The following is a 19005-nucleotide window of genomic DNA, read 5'->3' as shown; positions in this document are numbered from 1 at the left end:
ACTTTGATCATTGGAGACGTTAGAGGGATGCCTGCTCCTGGCCACGTGGCAAGCACTGTGTACCTGCAGAAAGCAGTCTTCCGCTTCCAGTAGGACACATATCTGGGTGGGGTCCAGGCTGGGGAAACCTGTTGTCACTGTCCCTCAGACACATTTTTCAACAGCTCTCAAAACAGCTGTTCTGATCTCTATGTGCCTGCCTCCTTTGTTCTGAGTTCGATCAGAACTCAAGTGGGGAAAAGATGTTACTTGATGAACCTCTAACAACCCAATGAGGATATGGAGGAGGAAGTATCCAAGGTTGCTAGTTAGGGAAAGTTAAAAGATACTTCATGTGATCATGTATTTTATCTCTTTCTGAGCAGGATATTAGAATCCATTTATTATGATTCTGGAGGGAGGAGGAAGCTCTATTAGAATGGCAAAGCATGAATGGGTGCTGGCAATGGACACTCCAAAACTGTAAATATAAAACAGTGAGGGGGCTTCCCTGGTGGCGCAGTGGTTGAGAGTCCACCTGCCGATGCAGGGAACACGGGTTCGTGCCCCGGTCCGGGAAGATACCACATGCCGCCGAGCGGCTGGGCCCGTGAGCCATGGCTGCTGAGCCTGTGCGTCTGGAGCCTGTGCTCCGCAACAGGAGAGGCCACAACACTGAGACGCCCGCGTACTGCAAAAAAAAAAAAAAAAAAAAAGAATCACTTTGCTCTCATCCCCCCCGCAAGAGGCAGGGATGATGAGGAATGTCATTTTTACTCCAGGCAGCCTTAAGCCTAGCTACAAGTTGGGGATTCTATTAGAGAAAGGACAAACAGACGTTGTGGTTTATACCCAAGCAGGGACAGTTAGGTACTTTGATTTTCTTTCTTGGGAACTTGAGCTGGATAGAAAATTGGCCACTTTATTGTGGGAAGGAAGGTGAGAACATGCACCAGCCTGAAGATAACCCCACTCCCAGCTGACGTTTCCTAGAGCTCCTTGGGAGTTTGAAAGACTTTCATGTTCCAGGCACCTTAAGGTCAGCGGTATCAACTATTAACTAATAGCTTCTTGGGGACCGGACTGAGGTGCTTTCCGGGACCGAGATTCTGCTTTTCAGTATTTCGAGGTGCTGCATGGAATAAACATCCCTGGTTACTTGAGGTAATCTCTGCCCCCCGACAGTGGGTCGTGGAGGCGCAGTACAGGGGAAGCGACGTGGTGGGGTGAACATCCTTGGAACGCGGGCGCCTTCCCTCCGAGGGAGCAGAGCAGCCAGGGAGGAATCCTGGGTGGGTAGCGGGGCGCCGCCCTCTGCCAGTTACAGTTGCCTGGGAGTGAATTTCCCTCTCGCGGCGGGGTTTGGCGCGGCCGAACACGTCCTCCGGGGCTGGAGCCCAGAGTACACACTGAGGAAGGGGCGGCCCCTGGAGCGTCCAGGAAAGAGCTCTCCGAGAGGCCGAGCGCTCCTAAACACCCGGCACGGCCGCGCGCCATCGCAGAGATGCACGGCCGGGGGCAAAGGTGGTCCCGCGGGGTCCTCTGGGAAGCGTCCTCCGGTGACGCGCCGCCGCGCCCTGCGGAGGATTCTGGGAGTTGTAGTTCATTAGCGAGTTCGGGCTGGCGCGACTCGGCCCGGCCGGCTCCTAGATACCTTTGTCGCGAGCCGGGCCTCCACAGCGTTGTTCGCGAGGTCGAGCTTGGGCTCCAACAGGGCTGAGCGCGTGTCCTTCGGAGTCTGAGTGGCCGGAAGGAGAGCGGTGGAGGGCCTCCGGGTGGAGGACACCGGGCTGCCCAGCTGTAGGGTCGTGCGCGTGTTCCCGGGCCTCGGGGTGGACTAGAGCTGTGGACCCCCGGCCCCTAGTGCGTTCGTCGCGCCATTTTCCCACGGTCGTCACTTGGCGCCGGAGGGGAGGAAGTCGCCATGGAGCCTAAGGACAGAGGTGAGAATTTCAGAAGGATGCCGCCTGCTGGAGAGAAAAAAGGAGAAAGGCTGCCCTCTGGCTGGGGCAAGCTCTGGAAGGACAAGCATCACATCTTCTCTGGGAGAGAGACCATTCCTACCAGCTGGTCTCATGTTGGGGTTTAAGGGGAGCCCGCTACCTACATTGCCCTGCTGGTCTTTAGGATGATGTATACCTCTTTTGCCACCCCCCCCAAATCACCATATCTGACAATTTGGCTTTTGATAATGACTTTCTTTTGTTCTCACAGGAACCTCGTAAGGCGGTTATGGAGGAAGGAGACTATCAAATAGACCCATTTGGCAGATGGGGAAAGTGAGGATTCGAGAAGTCACAGGATTTATTTAGAGTGCTTGGATTTTTTTCCCCACAGGCCCATTGCTCTTCTGAGAAAGCCAGTTTTGTATCTGAAAAGCCAATGTTCAAAAAGAATTTAACTAGTCTTTCATCCGGTGAGCCTGGAATAGAACAGGAGTGACTCATTGAGGCACGGATTGACACACCGAGATTATTTGAGATTATTTTGACGATACTCAGCAGATGAGAAATGGAAATATGTATTTAAGTGTCCAGGATCTCGTAGCAGAGTTCTACTGGAGTTTAAGGGTAGAGGAGCATAGGAGGAACCTGAGGCAGCCATGGTCATGGCTGTCTTGTATAAGAGATGTTGTGGGATTGTCCCTTGGTTCCCTGTGTTGACTCTTCTCAGGTGACAAGTAGTTGTGTGTGGCAGTTTCTGTGAGTGTACTGCAAGCAAGAGTAATCACTGGGGCTCCCATTTCCACTTCTAGGGTCACTTTCTGAGAATTCAGACCTTCCCCATGCTGGAAACCCAAAAGAAAATGGCCTGACCTCTGTGCTGCTGACCCCTGCATACCAGGTGGGTTTAAATTTCTTCTTCTTTTTTCTGTTCTCAGAACATGAATATGGTTTCTAGCATTGTTATGGACTTGCTCAGCCGTGGTTCCTAGACCACTGGCTTCATCCTAATAAAATAATGAGCAGTGAACCTGATAGTAAATGCTCCTCACATGGACAGAACTTTCCCTCCTGGCATCACTTCTCTATCCACTTAGTGCTAGATGCACACTTACAAGCTCTTCAGTGCTGTAATTGGCTTCCTGGCGAGATGCAAAGGAATAAAAGCCAGTTGCCTCTGCCTTGTGAAGTTTACTGAGGAAATAAGATACAGATAAGTAAAATAGTTAAACAGCAAGAAGAAATATATATATATATTTTTTTAATAGAGAAATTACTAGTACAGACAAGTCATAAAAGGCCTTAGAAGAGGTTTTCCATCCCCTAGAGTATTTGGGGGTAAAATGCTGGGATAAAAGCTGCATTTTGGAAGACAAGAGAGAGTAGGTAGTTGGAAAATAGAATATAGGAATATTCCAAGAGAGAGAACAGCTTTGAGAAAAGTCTCCAAGTGATGAGAGAGTCCGAGGTCTTCAGGGAGAATGTGCGTCACTGTGGACTGAGCTGGAGTGTGATGAGGGAAGTGTAGGCGTGTTGTAGCCAGACCACAGGAAAAATCCACACAGGATCTTATTCCAAAGGCAGAGGAGGCCCCGTGAAAGTTTTTAGAGGCCCAGCAAGACGAAACATGCCGTGAATGATTGGAGAGAGAAGATTAGTCAAGATACTTCTGTAGGATCTGGTCTAGGATACTGGGAGAATGGCAGACCCCGTGGTAAAGGCATCGGGACTGCCTGTCAAGCTCAGACCTGCCTCACAGCATCCAGGTGCTAACAGTGCATGCAGAACGCTAGGAAGAAACACCAGTACTGATTCTGATCTGAACTGGTAGATCTCTTTCAGAGGGAAGAGGAGAGAGAGTCAGTAGCATCTGCTGGGCAGTAGATGTGGTCTACCTGTGCCCTCAAGCCCCCCACATACTCACGCTGAGCAGCAGCTCCTTAAATGAGTTTGATTGCTGAGGTTTTCTCAGAACTAAAGTCTGAAAGGAACTGCTAGGTGGTCTGTTACTGCTGCGTTGTTTGTAAAGAAAAGAGACTGTACAAATTACATGGCTTGTGTTGAGCACTCCTGAGGCATGTGGCCTTAAGGGACCGTAACTTAAATAAAAAGGGAAGTTATTTCATAGTTCAAGTGTTAGAAGAAGATTTAAATTATTTTGAGCAAGGGATTTTCAAAGTAAGTTCTCTTAACTTTGTGTCATTATGTGAATTATTTTACCAGTTGGTTTTGGAGGATATGTACACATATATACGTGTGTGTGTATACATATAACATGTATATATGTATATACATATATATTCAGGGGCATGGGCAAAAGCGGTGTTTCAAAGAAAGCCATGACTCGTTCATTTGCTAGCATCCCAGGGACTGGTCTGTTTCAATGTGACTCCATTACGTTGAAGTTGTATAGAAAAAATTTTTAATAGAGTTAGAAAAATTATTAGACATTTGTTTTATCAGCAGTAAACAGATTCAGCTCTAGATTCAAAGGAGCATTACCCACCCTGCACACTCTCCCTACATTTTAGTAGACGGTCTAAACTTTGTGCCTGTCATCTAGGTCAAGGTAAGGTAAAGTAAACACTCCTGTAATGTTTTCAATGTTTGATACACTTCTGTTCCCCTCCCACCTCTGTTCCCAGGCACACTTTTATAGAACACCCCATTTAAACTTAATTCTTGTTTCTATTAATTCTTGTTCAAGTGTTTCACCTTCTTTTAATTCTTTGACAAATATTCACCGTGTTCCTGCTCTGTGCCAAAGACTAGGGCTGCTTCACTGGGAAAAATTAAACCTGGCCTCTGCTCTCTTCGAGGTCAGCTTCTAATGGGACAGACAGACGTTAATCACAAAGTCCCCTTGCTGTGTGCATAACCCAAGAGGAGGGAAGGAACATGGTGCTACCACCCAGAGAATCAGGGAAGGCTTCCCTGAGGAGGTAACCCCTGAGCTGAGATCCGAAGTGTGAGTAGGATTAAAATAGCTGAAAGGATGGGGAAAGGGGGGAACATTCAGGGACAGAAAGCAGTGTGTGTAAAGGGGCAGAAGGGAGGGAGTATGACGTACATTTCAGGCAGCCAAAGGGCAGCCGGCAGCTGGAACACAGAGAATGCAGGAGAAGCAGTGTATGATGGGGTAGAGAGGAGATGGTGGAGGTGGGGAGAGAGTGGTCAGACTGACTGGGGAGGAATGGCAAGAACACTTTCGGAACTCTGATAATTTGGGCTTGAAATCTGGTTTGTTTGTTTGTTTTTGCGGTACGCGGGCCTCTCACTGCTGTGGCCTCTCCCGCTGAGGAGCACAGGCTCTGGACACGCAGGTTCAGTGGCCATGGCTCACGGGCCCAGCCGCTCCGCGACATGTGGGATCTTCCCGGACCGGGCCACGAACCCGTGTCCCCTGCATTGGCAGGCGGACTCTCAACCACTGCGCCACCCAGGAAGCCCTTGAAATACTGTTTTACAGATCTATATACTGTGACATGTGTAGCAAACACCTTAATTTTTAGAAAACATATTGGACTGATTTTATTCTCAAAGGAAAACGAGAGAGAAAAATAATTCATATTTCTTGAATCTCTTGTATTTTAAAAACATACCATAAAGAAAATACTTAATTCATAATTATATTTTCTCCACTTTCCCATATCTAAATAGTAAGGATTTCTGTAGTTCTATAATTTAACTTTTCACCACGTAAACTAGTAACTTGGTACCTTCAGATTTTACCCTGCAGGTGTTCTTTCCCACTTGCAGGTTACATGCAATTCTGATGCGTGGAGGTAAGGAGCGAGTCTGTGACTCCAGATACACCAGAGAATCTTAGTATTGGAAGGGATGGTAGAGGTCGTTTTGTCTAACCTTCCTGTCCTTCCTGTCTTTCTCCTCTTATGCCGTCTGCTTGAGTCCTTCCCAGAGGCTTCTGGAAGGATGTCCCTTGGTGAGCACTTGATGTGTTCGGTTTTTCAGGAGTCGATGATCAGGGATATGGCTGAGGCTCTCACCCAGTGGGGGCAGCTGAACACTCCTCAAGGAGATGTGCCTGAGAAGCATAGGAATCTGGTCTTGCTGGGTAAGCATCACCCCGGCCCCCACCCAGTGTGGGAATTTACCCAGTGTGGTACCTTTGCTTCCTCAGTTCCTAGGAGCTCTGACGTTCTTAGATTCAAAGATTCTTAATCCCTTTGTAAGGTCTGATGCAGGCAATTTCTTCTTTTTGTTTCTGGATATAAGTTTAAACCTTCTGGAGTCAGAAGTGGACAGCTTTATATCGTAATTGCCTAGGCGGTAGCGTCCTTCTTCCCTACTCCCTGACCAAGGATGTTGAGACAAAGTTCTAATAAAAACACCTCTTAAGAGATGGGTGCTTATTCTTTTAATAGGGAGAGGTAAAAACAAGTGATTCAATTATTCTGAACTCAAATAGACCCCATATCAATCTTCCTACCTTCTTCTGAGCGCTGTTGAGGGAGAAATCCAGAACCGACCTTTCTCTCTCTTATACTGACTGTCTTTTCTAACGACCAAGGATCTAACACTGAGCTCTTTACCAGACTCCTTTTTCTTTCCCCACAAACAGGGCTTCCAATTTCCAAGCCTGATGTAATCTCTCAGTTAGAGTGTGGGGAGGAGCTGGAGAGAGAAGTCTCAAAAGCAACTAGTCCAGGTGAGTGATTTTTGGAAACAGTGAACGTAAAACCCAGATGGTCAGTGGGAAAAGCATCTTTGCAATGCTTGTGGAGGAGCCTTTCCAGATTTCGCTAGACCCATGGAAAGCTTGAAGTGAAGTGCCTTTCTCCTGGGCCATACTCCAGCTCTGTGTATGCTGACCTGTTGTAGAGTCATAATTTTATTTTTTAGAAAGTCAGTACTTTCCACCCTTTCAAACCAATTCTTTTTCCCAAATAAGGTGAAATGAAGTCAACATTTTTTTTTTTGAAGTCAACATTTTAATGTTTGTTAATAATTTGTTTGGGTGCAAGGCTCTAAACCAGATTTTTTAGTTTATTTATTTATTTATTTATTTGTATTTTTTTGCGTTACGCGGGCCTCTCACTGTTGTAGCCTCTCCCGTTGTGGAGCACAGACTCCGGATGTGCAGGCTCAGCGGCCATGGCTCACAGGCCCAGCCGCTCTGCGACATGTGGGATCCTCCCGGACCGGGGCACGAACCCGTGTACCCTGCATCAGCAGGCGGACTCCCAACCACTGCGCCACCAGGGAAGCCCCAGGTTTTTTCATATATGTTATTTTATCTCTGCAGGATAACGTGACTTTTTGTCTCAGAACAATGACTATAAATTGATCTCTGAGTCGTCCCTTGCCTTCTTCTCTAAGTGGAGGTAGCATAGCATAGTGGTTAAGAGTGCAGACTTTGGAACCACTCTTCCTGGGTTCAAAGCCAATCTGAACTACTTACTAGCTCTGTGAGCTTTAACAGATTGATTATTCTTTCTGTGACTCAAATTCCCCAACTGTAAAATGCGGGTAATGATAGCACTTAACTCATAGGGTTGTTGTGAGGATCAAATGAAATAATCCAAGGGAATGCTTAGAACAGTACATGGCTATGTGCTAAGCAAATGATAGCTAATGATTAAGTCCTGCTAACTTTTCTTTTGAAAGATGTCATGGATTTGAGCCTATCACTTTTGTCAAACTGGATACTGCAATAGACTACCAGCTAATTATACTTTCTTTAGCTTTTAATTATACTTTCTTATCCTTGTCTAATTAGGCAGCATAATACTGCCAGATTTCCCACAGTGAGTTGTTTACTCTGCCAGTTCTCTATTCCTCTACCTGCCTTCAAGACCTACCTGCCTACTCATTTCATCTTCTTTGTTCAACTCGAACGCTTAACACGAGATAGGCAAGTCTCTGACTATCCTCCGCTAACCATGTGTTTTCTGTAAACGTCTGGGGCTTCAGTTCTTCCACTCCCCTTAGCTAAAAGTCCATTTGCCTTTAAGCTGCTTCTACCTATTTATCCTTACAATCCTAGCCACTTCCTTGATTATGATACGTCATTGAGAAGGTTATATCGTATTGATTTGTTTCATGTAGAGTCACGGTTGGAATGGATAGTAATGACCATTTAAGTCTAGAATATTTAAAAATTTCTAGCAGTGCAGGTTTTCCCCCCAAACTCTTCCTAAGAAGCCTGGAATTTGGGGACAGGTGTCCTGACAGGTTGGGGACCAATCTGAGCATGTGGGGATTTGACCTTCCCCTCCCCACACACTACTTATTTTTTTGTAAAGGTTGGTTCTGTTTTGCTGTTTCCAATTTGTTCGGTGTGGTGCGATCAGAGATGATCAGTTGCTTTTTAATTACTAATTGAATTTGTAGATCTGAACTACCTTGAATGCTAGCTTCTAGGATTTGTGTCTCACCTTGAGACAGTGGAACCAACAGAGATTTTTGTGTAAGAGGTATGCTTTTAAAAGGTTAGTCTGCCAGCAGTGATTGGGACATATTGGAACAAGAAGAGATTGGTGGTAAGATCAGCTATTGATGGACATTCTCAGGGCATGATGCTCTGGTGAGGTGGTGACAGTGGGCAATCCATGGGAGACCATCATTTTCTGATCCCAGTCCAGTCTCCACCAGACCCTGTTTCTTATCTGCTATTTCCCCCATCACCTGTGTTTAGTCTTGTTCTGTTATTCTTTCTCATTTCCTCCCCTGCTGGATACAGGAATGTTGAGCACTGCTTTGCCCAGTCATCTTTCTTTTCTCATGCTCTCTCAAGGTTTCAGGGCTATTTTTGAGAACTTACAAGTTCCTCTGTCCCCTGTAAGCATTTTTTGTTTGTTTCATTATTTTCCTACCACAGCAATTATTTTTCTCTCAGTGTAGGAAATGATACATTGTATTTTTGTTTCTTTCACACTGGGATACAGGACTGGAATGCAAGGAGCTAACTCCAGAGCAGGACATTTCTGAAGAAGAATTAGCCCCTGTTAACACTGGGGTGTTAATAGAGAGATTTCCAAAGGAAAGTTCCAGTGAATGTGAGGATTCTTTAGAGAGTCAGCAGGAAAACCATGAGAAACATTTAATACAAGAGGTTGTCCCTCAGAAGAAACCTTCTGGGGAGAGAAGTTACCAGTGTGATGGATTTGGAAGAAATTTTAGTCGGAGGACATTCCTTGTTCAGCAGCAAGGAGAACGACGACACAATTGTGATTCATTTAAAAAGAACTTGAAACAAAATTCAAATCTAACGAAACATGAGAAAATTTGTGCAGAAAAGAAGCCTTGGAAGTGTAATGAGTGTGAAAAGGCCTTTAGTTACTACTCAGCTTTTGTCTTACATCAGAGAATTCACACAGGAGAAAAACCCTACGAATGTAATGAATGTGGTAAAGCCTTTAGTCAGAGCATACACCTTACTCTACACCAGAGAATTCATACGGGAGAGAAACCTTACAAATGTCACGAATGTGGGAAAGCCTTCAGTCACCGCTCAGCCCTTATTCGGCATCATATAATCCATACTGGGGAGAAACCCTATGAATGCAATGCGTGTGGGAAGGCCTTTAATCAGAGTTCATACCTCACTCAACATCAGCGAATTCATACTGGAGAGAAACCTTATGAGTGTAATGAATGTGGAAAGGCCTTCAGCCAAAGCACATTCCTTACCCAGCATCAGGTCATTCACACTGGAGAAAAACCCTATAAGTGTAATGAATGTAGGAAAGCTTTTAGTGATCGTTCAGGCCTTATTCAGCACCAGAGAACTCATACTGGGGAGAGGCCTTATGAGTGTAATGAATGTGGGAAAGCCTTTGGCTACTGTTCAGCCCTGACTCAACACCAGAGAACTCACACTGGGGAGAAACCCTACAAATGCAATGATTGTGCCAAAGCCTTCAGTGACCGCTCAGCCCTTATTCGTCATCAGAGAACACACACTGGAGAGAAACCTTACAAGTGTAAGGATTGTGGAAAAGCTTTCAGCCAGAGCTCATCTCTTACAAAGCATCAGAAAACTCACACCGGAGAAAAACCTTATAAGTGTAAGGAATGTGGAAAAGCTTTCAGCCAGAGTTCATCCCTTTCTCAACATCAGAAAACTCATTCTGGAGGGAAAACCAAGGAATATGGAAAAGCCTTTAGTGAGCATTCAGCCTTTGGCCAGCAAAAGAGAATTCATACTGGATAAAGGTCCTGTACATGTAGTATGTTCAGAACATATTTATTGAACAATTTACTATACATGCTATGAGGGCTACAAAGGAATTTAAGACTGTGTTACAAAAAAAAGATCTAATTGAGAAGTCATTGTTGATATGGGACATAGCTTATTTAGAGTGTGAAAGAAGGGCTTTACATTTTTTTAAGTAACAGAGGAAGTTGTGTATTTCCCTGGGGAGAGAGGGAAATTATTTCCAACACCCTAATGTGTATGTAAGCTACCAAATCCTTGTGAGAGAAATAGGGTGTGCCATGATGGAAAGAGGCCATCTTGGCTGGGGTAGGTGGTCTCATAATGCTAAGGAGATGAAGTTTTGAAGGGATAAATTGTCCTTTTAGGCAAATTGCAAGGGTGGAAATAAGAGGTTGGCAATTCACAATGAACCTGTACAGGGTTGAGAGTGGTGGTGGAAGGGACATTGTCCTTGGTCTTAAATACCAGAGCACTTAGGAGGTGGATAGAAAGCATAGACAAAAAGAGCTGGGGGATGAACTCAAATGTTGATTGAGATAACTACTCAAATGAGTACCAAGAACCAGGAAAAATATCAGTCAGGCTTGTTAGTTAGTCACAAAGTTTCCATCTTGAAGCCAAGGAATATTGGCCTGGCAAGTCCACTTCTGCACTCTTGGTCTTTTAGACAATGTTCATTGAGAAGTTACCTACTAAGAATCACAACTCCAAGGGTCAAGGCTGACAGCCTAGAAAGGGAGATTACAGAAGGGACCTCTGATGCTTTCAGTCTGTTTTAAGGTGAGTTACCTGAGAATGTGCATATTTATAAAAATTTGCCTCAGTTGTATGTAGTTTGTACCCTAGGCTTTTTCATACCATCGTTTAATTTACCTGTAGACCTGAACTGACGCGGCAAAGTAGGTGGTAAACAACTTGAAAACACTAGAAACACCTTTCATCATTTTACTCTTAAATAGAGGCAGGTGGTATCTTTATATTTGTTTTTTTTTTTTTCACTGAAACTTTGAAGATTATTTTTGCAAACATTTTGAGTACTGTGTTTTTAGTGGTTACAAGTTCGACTGTGATGTCTTAGTGTGCATTTCTTTCAGTTTATCCTGCTTTCTGTGCTTCTTGAGGCTGTAGGTGTGTGTCTTTTGCCAGATTTGGGGGATTCTCAGCCCCATTTCTTTGAATACATCTTCAGCCTCCACCCCCACCCCTTCTAACAAATGTTAGATCTGTAGTCTCACAGGTTCCTGAGACTCTGTTTACTTACTTTTGGGTACGTTTTTATCTTAGTCTGCATGGGTTGCCATAGCAAAGTGCCATAGCTTGGGTGACTCAAACAACGGAAATTAATTTCTCACAGTTTTGGAGGCTGGAAGTCCAAGATCAAGGTGTTGGCCTTGGTCTCTGATGAGGGCTCTCTTCCTGGCTTGCAGATGGCTGCCTTCTTGCTGTGTCCTCATATGGCCTTTTCTTGGTGCCTGAGCATGGAAGGAGAGAAAGAAAGCGCTTGCTCTCTTCCTTTTGTAAAACCACCAGTCCTGTCCGATTAGGAATCCAGCCTTATGACCTCATGTAGCCTTAATTTACTCTGAAAAACCCTATCTCCAAATACAGTCTCATTGGAAGTTAGCACTTCAACATATGAATTTTGGTGGGATACAATTCAGTCCATAGCATTTCAGTCCCTGGCCCCCCAAATTCATGTTCTCACATGCAAAAATATATCCACTCCCTCCCAACAACCCCTAAAGTCTTAACTTATTGCAGCATCAACTCTAAAGTCAAGTTCAAAGTCTCACCTAAATATCACATAAATGAGATATGGGTGAGACTTGAAGTATCATTCATCCTGAGGCAAAATTCATGTCCAGCTGTGAACCTGTGACACCAGGTAGGTGATGTGCTTCCAAAATTCGATTGTGGGGCAGCATAAGATAGACATTCTCACTCCAAAAAGGAGAAATAGGAAAGAAGGAAGGGGTGATGGATCCCAAGCAAGCCCAAAACCTAGCAAAGCAAGCTCCATGAGATCTTCAGGTGAGGATAAACCTCTCTGGCTTTGTGTCCCACCTTCCAGACCTGCTCGTGCAGCCATCCTGCTGCCAAGCTCTGCTGGGCAGCCCTGCCTCCAAACTGTGGCTGGAGGCTGTCTGGCCTGTTGAAACCAAGGTGATGTCCCCACCCTTTGAAACTGAGGAGGCAGCCTCAAGATCTCTGAGTCGACTTCAGAGTCATTCTTCCCTTTCTTGAAGCACGGCGCACGTTTGCAGCTGAATAAGCTCTATTGTCTGGCCCTATAGGATCTAAGAAGTCCAACAGCCTTCCTTCATTTGTCTGGTTTTTCTATCCCCTTTAGTCCCAGCTGGCTGTGTTTCTGCTGGCATAGTCCCATTTCTGTCCCTGGCTTCTGCTGAGATGGCTGATTAAATCTACAAGTCACACCCATGATCTCTTTATCAAATGGTTGCTCAGCCTCGCCCTTAGAGTTCTCTTCAGAACAAGTTTTCTCGTGTTTTGCAACATGGATAGAATTTACCAAACCTCCAAGTTCTAGTTCCTTTTGGGTTAATTCCTTTTTCATTCATCTCTCTCCTCTCGAATATTTTTTTTCTTGGCTGGGTTGGGTCTTCGTTGTTGCACACAGGCTTTCTCTAGTTGTGGCGAGTGGGGGCTATTCTTCGTTGCGGTGCGTGGGCTACTCATTGTGGTGGCTTCTCTTGTTGCTGAGCGTGGGCTCTAGATGCGTGGGCTTCAGTAGTTGTGGCACATGGGCTCAGGAGTTGTGGCACACGGGCTTAGTTGTTCTGCGGTATGTGGGATCTTCCTGGACCAGAGCTCAAACCAGTGTCCCCTGCACTGGCAGGCAGATTCTTAACCACTGCGCCACCAGGGAAGTCCCTCTCCTCTCGAATTTTGCTCTAATCAGTAAGGAGGACCCAAGCCGTGCCTTCAATACTTTGCTTGGAAATCTCCTATGTTGAACATCCAGTTTCATTGCTCACACGTTCTACATTCCACAGAACACTGGAACACAATGCAGTGAAGTTCTTTGCCACTTTACAACAAGGATTGCCTTTCTTCCCGTTTCCAATGATGTGTTCCTCATTTCTGATGTCTGAGACCTCACCAGAATGGCCTTTAACACCCATATTTCTAGGAGGCACCTCAGAACTCTTCCAGCCTCTTTCCATAACCCAGTTCCAAAGCTACTTCCACATTCTTAGGTATTTGTTAGAGCAGCATCCCTCTTCTAGGTACCAAAACCTGTCTTAATCTGTTTGGGTTCCAAACCAAAATACAGGCAGACCTTGTTTTATTGTGTTTCATTTTATTTGCGCTTTGCAGGTATTGTGGGATTGTTTTTTTGTTTTTTGTTTTCCAAATGTAAGGTTTGTGGCAACCTGGTGTTGAGCAACTCTATTGGTGCCATTTTTCCAACAGCATTTTCTCAGTTCGTGTCTCTGTCATATTTTGGTAATTCTCTCAATATTTCAAACTTTTTCATTATTATTATATGTGTTATGATGATCTGTGAACAGTGGTCTTTGATGTTACTAGTATGATTCGCTGAAAGTTAGCATCTTTTAGCAATAAAGTTTTTTTTTTTTTTTGCGGTACGCGGGCCTCTCACTGTTGAGGCCTCTCCCATTGCGGAGCACAGGCTCCAGACGCGCAGGCTCAGCGGCCATGGCTCACGGACCCAGCCGCTCCGCGGCATGTGGGATCTTCCCAGACCGGGGCACAAACCCGTGTCCCCTGCATCGGCAGGCGGACTCTCAACCACTGTGCCACCAGGGAAGCCTGCAATAAAGTATTTTAAAATCGAGGTACGTACTTGTTTTTTAGACATAATACCATTGCACACTCGATAGACTACAGTATAAAGATAACTTTTATATGCACTGGGAAACCAAAAAACAGTATGTGACCCACTGTTGCGATATTCACTTTATTGTGGCTTTCTGGAACTGAACGCATAATATCTCTGAGGTGTGCCTGTACCATAGGCTGGGTGGCTCAAACAGAGATTTAATTCTCACAGCTCTGGAGCTGGGAAGGCTAAGATGATTTGGTTTCAAGGGGCCAGCAGATTTGGTTTCTGGTAGGAGGTCTCTTCCTGGCTTGCAGGTGGCCACCTTGCTGTGTTTTCACGGCCTTCCCTCAGTGCATGGGTATGGAGAGAGAGAATTCTTTCCCCCTCTTCTTAGAAGTCTACCAGTCTTATCACATTAAGACCCCATACTTATAACCTCATTTAACCTAATTACCTTCTAAAAGCCCCATCTCTAAATACAGTCATATTGGGGGTTAGGGCTTCAACATATAAATTCACGGGACACAGTTCAGTCCATAGCAATTTTCTCTTTGTTGTTCAGATTGGGTATTTTCTGTTGTTCTGTCTTCAAGTTCACTGTTTCCTCTGTCCCTTCCATTCTACTATTTGAGCCCATTATTGGGTTTTATGTCAGTTATTGTGTTTTTCACTTTCATTTGATTCTCTATTCTGTTTCTCTGCTGAGACATCTATTTTTTAAATTTGTGTCAGGTGTGTTTGTAATTGCTCACCGAGGCATTGTTATAATGACTGTTTTAAAATCCTTGTCAGGTAATTCTCACATCTGTGCCATGTCAGTGTTGGCATCTGTGGATCATCTCACTCAGGTTGAGATTTTCCTGGTTCTTTGTGTGGTGAGTGATTTTCCATTGAAATCTGGACATTTTGAGTATTATGAGGCCCTGACTCTCTTTGGAGCTTCCGTCTGGGCAGCCTTCCTCTGACACTGCTCTGGTGGAAAGGGTTGGGGGGACACTGCCTTATGACTATAAGTTGGTGTTGGAAGTCCTGGTCCATCATTGGCCTCTGTTGATACGTGGGACAGGGATCCTCAGTACTGCTGGGCTGGGGGTGCGGAGGAGTTCCAGCTCCCCACGTGGCCTCCACTGACACCACACCAGCAAGGAAGGGGAGAGACGTCTTGTCTCTGGGTAGGGTTGGAAGCCTAGTCTCCCCAGAGGGTCCCCGATGACACTGCTGAGGTGGGATGGGGGAGGGGTTGGCTTTGACAATCCTGTCCCCCACTTGACCTTCTCTGACACCACTCAGGGTGCGGATGGGGCATTGAGGAGCCTCATTACAGCCTGTGAGGGTGGATATGTAGGCTCCCCACTTGGCCTTTGTTGGTTGTGGATAAGAGCACAGTGTTTTTCCATGGTCTCTGGCCGGAGTAGGGTGGTTCTTGTCTAAAAGTTTTCTGTCTTGCTAAGCTGCTCTTTTTTCCTAGTCCTTTGGCTAGAAAGAGCAGACTTTTCTTGGGCTTTTTTTTTTGCTCTGTGCTTGTTGTTGTTTCTGGATTTCCTGCTTCTTCAGAACCCAGTCTGGGACAAATGAAGCAAAAAGAAAACCCAAGGAGCCCTGCGTTGTTCTTCAGGTCCAGAGGTCCCCAGCCTGTCTGTATTCTCTCCACCTTTCAGAATCTTATGTTGTTTTCTATAGAACATGCAGGGGTTTTAGCTATACTTAGAGAAATAGGGGAAATCACCACTCCATCTTTCCCATGACATCCTCCATCTGACACTGAAATGGCAGGTCAAGTTGCATCAAAGGTTTGTAGCTTACACCAGGCATTTGTAACCAAGTAAGGACCAAGAGGAATGCTCACTTGTTCCCCAAAGATACATTCCCTAGTTGGAAGGTAGAAACTATCAGGCTGCAAGCATCATCTAGCTTTGAGGGAACTATAGTTTTTAAGTTGAGGAAATACCAGCATTTAATTGTAGTTTACAAATTCAAGAAGGAAGAATAGGTATGACTAAGAATATAAACTATGAGGTTAAGCATTTTTATTTGTATCTTTGCTCCAAGAACATGTGAGGACCACTGGAGAATTAGATTCAGAATTGTGTGGTTTTTTCCTATTATGTATTATCTATGTGTGGATATCACAGAGAACCAACAAAATAAAGAAGGAAAATAATTGGGATTTGGGACAAATCACGTCATCCTTTTAAATCCTCATTTATATATATTTTAAAATGTCATACCTCCTTGAGAGTGGCTAGATTAGGTAGATAATGGGTGCAGAGTGATTTGTAAGCTATCAAGTGCTGTATGACTATTAGGTATTGGTATAGCTGTTTATATGACCTGCCATCATGTGAGCTTTATGATGGTGTAGCCCAATAAAATGATAATGAATATAACATGTGTCTTTTAATCTTTTATTTAAAAAAGATTTTTATAATGAACAGTAGTAAAATCTGCATCTTTTGAGATGATTGTGTGGTTTTCTGTAATCTGTTAATGTGGTAAATTACATTGATAAATTTTCTAATGTTAAAGAACACTTGCATTCCTGGGATTTACACAACTTAATGATTTTCCCTACCCTTGGAAGAGTTTGTGCTCCTTGAATGTTTAGTTACATTCACCTGTTAAACTGGGATTATTGTTGTATAGTGGGTGTTTTGACTGGTTTTAGGGGATATTCAGATTTTCTATCTCTTCTTGAATTTTTTTAAGTTAGTCTTTTCTAAAAGTTTTCTTTTTTGCCATTAAGTTGTTAAATATTTTTATTTTATTTAAAATCCCTGTTTTATCTGTAGTTATATTCTCTTTTTCATTCCTGGAATTGCTTATTTGTATCCTCTTCTTTTCTCTTGATTGTGTTTCCAGAGGTTTGTCAGTTTTACTACTCCAAAAAAAACCCTGGCTTTTGGGCATTTTATAAAATCAACTTTATTAAAGTATACTTTTAGATAAATAAATTCACCCATTTAAAGTGTCCAATGAGTTTGATAAATATGATACCTGTTTAACCACCAAACTTGTGTGTGTGTGTGTTTATAGTATGGTTTTTTCCTTCTCTTTCCTCCTTTAATCTCATTGACCCAACTAAAATAACCCAACTATTAGTTTCGTTGATTTTTTTCTATTGTTTATTCTCTATTTTATTTATTTCTGCTCTAATCTTTATTAGTTTCTTCCTTCTGCTAACTTTAGTCTTAGTTCTTTTTTTTTTTTTTTTTTTTTTTGTGGTACGCGGGCCTCTCACTGTTGTGGCCTCTCCCGTTGTGGAGCACAGGCTCCGGACGCGCAGGCTCAGCGGCCATGGCTCACAGGCCTAGCCGCTCCGCAGCATGTGGGATCTTCCCAGACCAGGGCACGAACCCATGTCCCCTGCATTGGCAGGCGGACTCTCAACCACTGCGCCACCAGGGAAGCCCCAGTTCTTTTTTTTTAAAGATTTTTCTGATGTGGACCATTTTTAAAGTCTTTATTGAATTTGTTACAATATTGCTTCTGTTTTATGTTTTGGTGTTTTTTCTGATTTCGTTTTTGGTTTTTTATTTGGCCGCAAGGCATGTGGGATCTTAGCTCTCCAACCAGGGATTGAACCCACACCCCCTGCATTGGAAGGTGAAGTCTTAACCACAGGACCGCCAGGGAAGTCCCTAGTTTGTTCTTCTTTTACTGCTTCCTTGAGGTATAAAGTTAGGTTGTTGATTTGAGTTCTTTTTTAGTGTAGGTATCTACTACTATAAACTTCCCTTTTGGTACTGCTTTTGCTGCAAACCGTAAGTTTTAGTATGTTGTGTTCTCATTTTCATTTGTCTCAATATTTTTTATTTTTTTAATTTTTTGCCGTACGCGGGCCTCTCACTGTTGTGGCCTCTCCTGTTGCGGAGCACAGGCTCCGGACGCACAGGTTCAGCGGCCATGGCTCACGGGCCCAGCCGCTCCATGGCATGTGGGATCCTCCCGGACCGGGGCACGAACCCGTGTTCCCTGCATCGGCAGGTGGACTCTCAACCACTGCGCCACCAGGGAAGCCCCAAGAATTTTTTTTTTTTATCAAGATATTTTTTAAGTTCCTTGTGATTTCTTCTTTGACCCATTTGTTGTTCAAGAGTGTGTTGTTTAATTTCCACATATGTGTGAATTTTCCAGTTTTCCTTTTGCTATTCATTTCTAGTTTCATTCCACTGTGGTCAAAAAAGACACTTAATGTGATTTCAATCTTCTTAAAAATTTTAAGACTTGTTTCGTGACCTAAAATGTGATTTATTGTGGAGAATGTTCCATATGCACTTGAGAAGGGAATGTAAATCTCTGAGTTTATCCTTTTCTTTTACCACTTGGCCCAACAACATCAGGAGTAACCAGCCAACTTTATTCTATTTGTTTGTTTTTGTGTTGTCAGTCTCAGCCTGTAATGATGCTATTGGCTAGAAGCGCCCGAGTTACTCACCTAGGCCCATACTACTTGTAATGAGCCCGGAGCCAATGTTGTGGCTGGACCAGCCCTTGTGTTTCTTGTTATGACTGCAAGATGCACTTCAGCAACAACCATCAGAGTACTTTGAAAAAAAGATTTATTACTCACAGGTCGTAGAGGGTACCTGGCAGGCCCAAGGGCTATACAGCATGGTCAGGGGTAGAAAGAGAGAGAGTGTGGACCTGGGACTCTGCCTTTATTGGGGTCTGAGTGTTTCACAGTTTTATTCTTTATTTGTGAATTTAAAACATAAGAGCAGGAATTAGTGCAGGGGAAGAGAAAAGCAGGGTCACTGGAGTAGTCAGTTACCTAGGTTGCCTAGGGCTTTCTAAAAGGGGAACATACATCATGGGTGGGGCAGCCCGGTTTCTTATCTAGTTGCTTTACTATTAGGTGTGTCATACAACTGGCAATGCGTTTATTTGAGATGGATGTCTTTGAAATGGATGTCTTGGCAATCAAAAGCTTAATGTCAGACACACAACAGTTAGTTTTCTAAAAGTGTTCCTCCCAGCTTCTTGCCTTTTTACAAATGGTTGAAATGATTAAGAGTATCCAAGGCAGATATTTTGCATATCTCTGTGGCCAGATCACATCATAGACTGTCGGTGCTCTCTTTACTACTGGAAAT

At 44.1% G+C, this 19005-nt stretch overlaps 1 protein-coding gene across 1 annotated transcript; it reads left to right on the top strand.

Moving 5' to 3' along the window:
* Positions 1-1576: 1576 nt before the first annotated feature.
* Positions 1577-11309, top strand: ZNF892 (zinc finger protein 892). The gene is made up of 5 exons (XM_022599060.3): positions 1577-1922; positions 2735-2823; positions 5895-5997; positions 6505-6591; positions 8831-11309. The coding sequence occupies exons 1-5, from the start codon at positions 1904-1906 to the stop codon at positions 10096-10098; spliced, it is 1566 nt and encodes a 521-aa protein (XP_022454768.1). The 5' UTR covers positions 1577-1903; the 3' UTR covers positions 10099-11309.
* Positions 11310-19005: the final 7696 nt, after the last annotated feature.

This window comes from Delphinapterus leucas, chromosome 13 (genome assembly GCF_059928025.1).
Source record: "Delphinapterus leucas isolate spDelLeu-1000000601 "Yukka" chromosome 13, BTC_Dleu_Yukka2, whole genome shotgun sequence".
Taxonomy (NCBI): Eukaryota; Metazoa; Chordata; class Mammalia; order Artiodactyla; family Monodontidae; genus Delphinapterus; species Delphinapterus leucas.
This window is presented reverse-complemented; position numbering and strand designations above follow the sequence as displayed.